Source organism: Coturnix japonica, chromosome 1 (genome assembly GCF_054131305.1).
Source record: "Coturnix japonica strain WE chromosome 1, WE-NBRP24, whole genome shotgun sequence".
In the NCBI taxonomy this organism is placed as follows: Eukaryota; Metazoa; Chordata; class Aves; order Galliformes; family Phasianidae; genus Coturnix; species Coturnix japonica.
In genome coordinates, this window is record NC_140663.1 from 102,934,682 (window position 1) to 102,941,997 (window position 7,316).

A 7,316-nucleotide genomic window follows, 5' to 3' on the forward strand; every position below is an offset into this window, starting at 1 on the left:
TGTGATAATAATAAGAAGCAAAGACCTGGAAATTTTTATTTTCTCTTATATTCAAGATATAAATGAGCTTAGTAAACAGCTACCATTTGTCATTTGCACCATTTTGATGACAGCTGTGGGAAAAGTAGTTCTAAATACTAATCATGCAGGAGGGCAGGTTTTAGCATGTTCTCATTACTTGGGTGATTTATGTAACTCAAGTTTTCTGAGCAGAAAAGTAGGAAGACTAAATGAAAGAATTGTCTTGTTAATCTGAAAAATAACCCTCCAATGGCTTGTATTCGGTATCAACATCTCTGGAAGTCAGAGATGCTGAAACTTATGTTCTAACTGTTGGCCATCCCTGCTGCCAGGATCAGGCTGGTGAAAGTTTGAGACGTTGGTATGACTGCCGGTGCACGTGCATGCAAGCCTTGGGTTTGCAGGCTCCGGCACCTGCATCCACGGTGTGTGAGCCCCAGGGCAAAGCTCTTGGCTTGGAGGGGTTGGTTTGTTTGTGTGGGGAGGGCAGGGCTCCATCACACAGCAGTGGGGCGGTGGAGGGTTGAGTAGCTTCACGTCAGTTGTTTGAACCTTTTTCTCCTTTGCCTCCACAGGCCACGAAACTGGCTCTTGCTCTCGGACGTGGTAAAGAGGCTAAAAATGTCATCTCGCATTTTCCGCTGCAACTTCCCCAATCTGGAAGTCGTCACCATCACAGAGGCAGAGTTTTACAAACAGACTTCTCTCAGCCAGTTGTTCGCTTGTGCTACGGACCTTGAAGCGTTTAACCCAGAAAGCAAAGAGCTGTTGGACTTGGTAGAGTTTACAAGCGAACTCAAGACTTTGCTGGGCTCCTCGCTTCATTGGTTGCATCCACACGAGGACCCTCCCTTCGACATCCTTTGGTGAACCAACAGGCCGTTTAATGTACAGTGCTATATACAGTTACTTCTTTATGTATATGTGTTCAAATGCAATTGTTTCTGTAAAGAAAGGACACTATTAAATATGAAAATATCTTTCCTTTATATAAGAGATCTGAATTCCAGTTGGATGGATTTTGGAAGAATTTTTTTTTAACTTCAGTCAGTTTTTACAGAATTGTTATATAATGTTTCTTTAAATGCACACAGGCTTTGGGATAAGTTTGTTATTACTTGGAACATTTTTTGGTTTATTGGTTTTCTTTTTTTAGAGAACACACCCACACATTGACTTTGTTTCATACGAAGCACTGATTACACAGAACATACTTTTTATAGGTGATGTGATCAAAGTCGTGTGGCTTGTTTGGGAGATAGGATTCGGTAAGGCACTTGGTGATATTGATTTTGTTTTGTTTTGTTTTGTTTTTTTTTTTGTTTACAGAATTACCTGCTTTGGCCAGGTAAGCACTATTGAATATAATTCAATAGTTTGTAATATAAATTAAACCATATCCATACGCATCAACTAATTGTAAGAACTTTTATATCCTAATTTAAAAGCTGTGAAATTTAGTTTTCACACATCAAACCGGATTGTTTATATGTTTAAACATTTTATGCTCTTTATTTAAAGAAGACTTTGAACTATTTTTTCTGTACCTTGTAAAATATTGAAAAACTAACATATGTTGAAGTTGCTTGAAACTGTACATAAACTAAATTTTCTGAATTGTGTGTTTATGTTTGAGATCTGTGTTTTAACTTTGTAAGTAAATCTCCTGCCTTTGTATTTATATTTTACAAAAATTTTCTTAAAGGCAATAAAACTGTTGAGAAATGAAGATGCTAAAGCGACTCCCCATTAATTCTGTGCGTGATTGTGAAACGAGCTCTGACTTACTAATGTTTATGAAAGGAGGCTCTGCGTGCATTTCCTGCAGAGCAGAGCTGAGCTGGCACAGGTGCTCGAGAGCGGTTCGTGAAATCTGAGGTAGAATCTACATTGACTTTCTAAATTCAAGGTTACGAGAAAACATTGGGAGCCCTTTATGGGACAGAGGCTTAAAAGCAGTGTTCACAATACTTTCTGCATTGCCTTTTAGTTAAAGAATTGTGAATAGGTTCAATTATTTTTCCTTCTTTGTCATCTTTTTAAGTTGAATTGACTGAATTTTCTTTTCAGTGGTGTCTGCAGAGGGGAGGAAAATAGTACAAGGGTAAATCATTTAGTTTTAATACAAAGCATTAAGGCTGTGAGCACACTTTGGGGTAACCAAAGGGAGAATTTTTCAGGGAACAGAAGCTCGCCGTCATATAGCTCAGGAATTGGCAATGAAGAAGCTGGGCTTGCAGGGCTCAGACAGGCCTTGCAGTGCTTCGGGTGGGCACAGTAGGCACCTCTCTTCCTCCCTGCCCTGCAGGCTAGCAGGATACGGGAATGTTGAGTCTTTTGGCTGCCTCCTAGGGATCCTGAGATGTGCTCCCAAGCATCTCCCCTCAGTCAGCCCTGTGTGCTCCCCATGCCCAGTACAGTTGGGCCTCCTCCATGCTGGCACTCGGCCCCGTGCTCAAATACAGTAACAGCCGCACGCTGCTGTCATGCAGGCACGCCTGCACGCTAAAAATAGGGTGGTGGCAGGGACACCTGACCGCGGTGCGGTCCCTTGATGTAACGTGACCATTTTATCCTCGGGGTGTGCTTTTTTGTAATGGTGGCGTGCTTGGGAGAGCAGAGGAGACTAGGTCAGGCCTGCGGGCATTGCAGGGAGGCTTCACGGGGTACACGGGCCTCAGGGTGTGAACTCCTCCTCCTTACCTCACCCAGAGGGCTGGGCTCTGCTGGGAAGCATCTCCTTTGGGCTAAATAACCTGCATTATTCTCTCTGTGGAGCAGTCCCCCAAAGGCTGAGCCCAGGAACCCACTGGAAGCTCAGTGTGGCTTTTGGTTTTCAGGATCACGGGAGCAGAATGGAAATAGTATCAGATCTGCTGCCAGCAGCCAGACACCCCCAGAAGCAGCTTGAAGCTGGCTTCTCCCTTCATTTCTGTGCTAAATCCTGACCCTATAGATAGGACCCATTAATGGGAACAAGGTGTCAGGGAGTAGCGAATACAGGCAGCTGCCATTCCCAGGCTCTGGGCGCAGGACTGCTGTTAAACATTCAGCTTTGTTACTTTGTTCATGCAGGGAAAAAAGCCCACATTGCTGCTTTAAACTTGTACAGATGCAAACTAACTGAAAAATAGCACGTCCTTTTAGCATTGCTTGCAGTGCATAGTATTTGCAGTTCTTTGTGGGTCTTGTGTTGGTAGGAGCAGGCTTGGCACTACTACACAAGACGTGAGCTGAATTCCACGGTCATGAAGAGGTGTATTAGTTCCTTTCTCAGTCACCACTGCATTTCTGCTAGGAGAAGGTTCAGGAGAAGAAAGTGACTGGAATCCAACAAATCTAACTTTGTGAGCTCCTAGATGAGAAAATCCCCAAACATATGTGAAGATGAGGCTCTTTCAAGCAACCTAAGTGTCCCACCCAGGTCTTGCTAATTAGGCATTTCACCTCTTAGCGTGTTTTGTATGGCTTCACCTTGCTTACAGATTGCACCCTCCTGCAGGCTAGGTGTGTGCTGAAGCACTGCCAGCAATGCTGCCTTCTGCCTTAGGGCTGGGGTGAAGGCAGTGTATGGTTATTTCTGGTTTGCCAGCCCAGAAGCAACCATCCACACCGCGTGCACATTTTGCTCCAGCAGACCGAAGTGCCGGTGGCTGGTTGCTCTCTTGAGCCAGGTATGAAGTACAATTCTGCCACTAAATAGATTTTCCTTTTGTTGTCACATTAATTTGCAGCTCATTAATAGTGACAGCAGTGAGGTACTGCACTGAAGCAGATTTGCATATTCATGACTAACTTATTATTAAACAAATAAGATTTCCCTAGCTTAGGAAGCACCCAGAGTAATGCCACACTGTACATTATATCAACCTGGATGTTTTATTTTCTCCTTAATATGTTAATAGATGCAAAGGGTGCTCTTTTTTAAAAATAAATGTGCATCTATGAAATAAGATGTAATTTAAAATATCAGAATCGTTTAAATAGCAATCCATTAACCAACCTGCCAATAACTGAGCAGGAAAACCTATTGCACAAATCAATTAATCCATTCTAACTTCCTGAATCTGTGGGGATTCTGGGGACAGTGCTAACAGCATGCTTCATCCCATGCTCAAGAAGGTGAGGGAGAAGCCCTCATAGTTCAGCAACTACTCAAAACCCATAGGCAGGAGGAAGAGGGGATGCAGGGTGTCCCTCCAGAGTGCACCTTGGCTCCCTTACTTCTAACAGTGAAAGCCATTTCCCACGAAGCAGCATGATTCTTTCTCCATTGGGCTGTTCAAGACTAGCCGGCTTGCATATCAAGCCCTTCTTCAGCTCCCTGCTGCATCTGTACTTTTCATTCCTTTCTGGCTCTTTTAGCAATGTTCAAGGCACTGGGCATAATTGCTTGTGCAGGAAGCAGCTGGTCACTGCAATGCTCCTCTCAGCCCTCAAGTTATTTTTTCCTGGCTCCACTTTCCAGAGGTGTTGCCTAACCATGAGACCAAATGTGGTTCTGACCCCTTCCTGCTGTTCCTGCTGTTTCCGTGTGAGTCACAGCTGTCCCTCCTGCAAGGATGACCCCTTCTCTATCAGGAGATAACTTTATTTGCATAGAATCATTAAGGTTGGAAAAAAAACACTAAGATCATCAACCACCAACCCATCTCCACCATGCCCACATACCACGTCCGTCAGTGCCACATCCACCCAGTCCTTCAGCATCTCAAGGAAAGGTGATTCCATCACTCCCTGTACAGGATGTGGGATCTGTCCTTAGTACCATGTCCTGTATCAGGTCCTCTCAGGGCTGCAGCCTGATCTCTGCTGCTCTGTGGCTGCAGCCATTTCAGTGTGCTGAGGATGTAGACACGTCAACATGCATGGCAGACACTTGTGATGTCAGAGACAGTGCTTTGTATTTGTAGCTGCTGCAATATCGAGGAAAAGGCTCCCTAATGAAAATCCTCTCCCAGTGTGTCACAAAGCTCCCATTTAAGTAAAGCCTATGCAAAGGTGAGTCCTGACAGGCCTCCTGAAATGGAAAGGGCAGATTATTTAACCACTGATCAACACTAATAACTCTTGGCAAATACAGTATGCAAATTGAGAGCACGTGCTGGAGGGGCTCTGCATGGACAGCCTGGCCTGGCTGCTCTCAAGGTACCGCCATGAATGACAGAGAGGGGATGCCACTGTGCTGGGCAACCAGGGCACCATTGGTATAAATCCAGCAGTTGGAAATGGGATACCTTACTATGGCAACTTAGGGGAAATATTGATTTTAGGTGTCTTTGTGAGGAATCAGTCTACAGAAAAAAAACAGTAAAAATATATAATATAAAATAAAATAAATAAATCCCCTTTCTGAACTGGGTTTAGCTTAGCTCTACCCTACAGATTGTTGAAAGAGCTGAAAAGGAGTGAAAACTATGACTGTAGCATGGAGCTGAAGAGTGTTTAGATATGCACATGGACTAGATATGCACAGCCTGATGGCAGAAAAATCATGCTCCTTCGTGGGAAATGCAGAGCAAAGCATGGAGTGGGGAACTGTGCAGAGTGACAACTCAGCCTTGGATTCAGCTCTGAGTCAAGGGATGGCTTTACACTAGCATGGAGAATTTGGAGGGCCGGCCCAGCAAGGCAATGTAGTGATGGCTGCAGTAGCCCTCTCGCTGCTGAGGGTTGTGATCTCTGACACAGACCTAGTAGAGCCAGGTGCCCAGTCATGGGTACACGGCAATAGGGGAAAGGGCCAGACAGCAAAGCCTTGCCCTATTTGTGGCTGTTGTGGAGTAGCATCACCTGCCTCCTTAACCTTGCTCAGCACAGCCGCCAGCTCCTGATGGAGCCCTTAACAGCCCAGAGACCAAAAGTGCCTGGTCCCCAAGGGGTTACCTCGCCTGAAGTGGTTGCCGTGTCCAGGGAGCCCTGTGTCTTTGATTAGCCCTGTTTTCAAAGGCTTAGAAGTGAGCTTGATTAGCAAAGTCAACAAAGAGATGCAAATAACGCTGCATCAAAAAGGTGCATTGTTAGTTTTCAAGGCAATGCCCTGGGTAGTGGCAGGCAACAACTGCCGGCAGAAGGAAACCATTCACCCCTGCAGCAGCCCTGGTGCAATGATGCTCTTTGGGCTATTTTGTGAGCACAGCAGGGGCCGTGCCAGGGGCAGAGCAGGCTGAACGCTTCCAGAAAGCCCCTTCCAGGCTATTTCCACAGCTAGACATCAGCTCAGAAATACATCCCTGTGCTCAGCCAGTGTTTGAGCTTCTGACAATGTCTTTCCAACCCAGTGTCTGCCTTAGCCTCACCTGTGCTAACTGTCGGGCAAAGCACCGTGTGAGAGCTGTCACTCACTCAGCTGCTGGCTGGAGGAGGAGGGAGAGGGGCTCAGCTGCAGGGCTACACCGTGACACAGCAGCTTCATGCACACCGTTCTGCTGCTGCCACTGCTGCTACTGGCTTGGGAGCACACAGGAATGCAGCATCCCGGGCTGTATGTTTGTGAAGGCGTAAGGTATTTTTTTAAGTACACAGCAGAGACTTCTGCAGGGCTCAGTCTTTTTGCAAAGTAAATTTATTTGACACGCTTATTTCTTTATCAGGTATTTGTCTAACCCCGTGACACCAGGAGAACTGATTTCTTGGTACAAACATTAAAACACAGATTCCCAGAGATGATGGCCAAAATATCCTCACTCCAAGTTGACTGAAGAATCCCAGGGACTCGGCACGGAAGCTGGGAACCCCAGAGCTGCTGGGGAAGTCGCATAGTAACTTCACTGCAGCACCACGGCATGCAAGAGCTGGGAAGGGAGATGCCCAACTAGCAGGGCAATACACAGCCTGCTGTTAGGACTTGGCTGCCACCTGTTTTTGGAGTGGGTGCTGGCAGGCTGGATGAGCAGCTGGTGGAAACAGGGGTTAAAAGCATGGCTTCTGCAAGGGGTGCCTCCATCCAAAACCACGGGGAGAGGAGATACACTGAAGGTTTTGCAGCACCGTGGACTGATCAAATAAAAACACGTGAATCATAAATCAATGTAATTTGAAGCAGATTTATTTAGCAATTGAGATCGGGCACTGAGGGGCTCATTCGAATCACTCTAGCTTGCCATCAGGCCTGGCTGCCCTCACACAGCCTCCTGCAGCTGTGCCACAGCTCTTCCTCAGGCCCCAGCAAATGAAAAGGAGATGCTGCAGCTCTGCACAATGTGTGCATATGAGTGGGTATTCAAGGAGCTGGCTACCCATCCTCAGCTGTGCAGGAGATTCTATGCCTGGAGCCAGCTCCTGTCAGGCCTGCA

At 46.0% G+C, this 7,316-nt stretch overlaps 1 protein-coding gene across 15 annotated transcripts in view; it reads left to right on the top strand.

The window, feature by feature from the left end:
• BCOR (BCL6 corepressor) overlaps positions 1-1,750 on the top strand; it is a 58,408-nt gene extending 56,658 nt beyond the window's left edge. For all 15 annotated transcript variants that reach the window (XM_085549054.1, XM_085549024.1, XM_085549040.1 and 12 more), the window contains one exon: positions 597-1,750. In XM_085549054.1, the coding sequence (XP_085405180.1) occupies positions 597-891 (295 nt within the window). In that variant the 3' untranslated portion in view covers positions 892-1,750. The remainder of the gene's footprint in view (positions 1-596) is intronic.
• Positions 1,751-7,316: the final 5,566 nt, after the last annotated feature.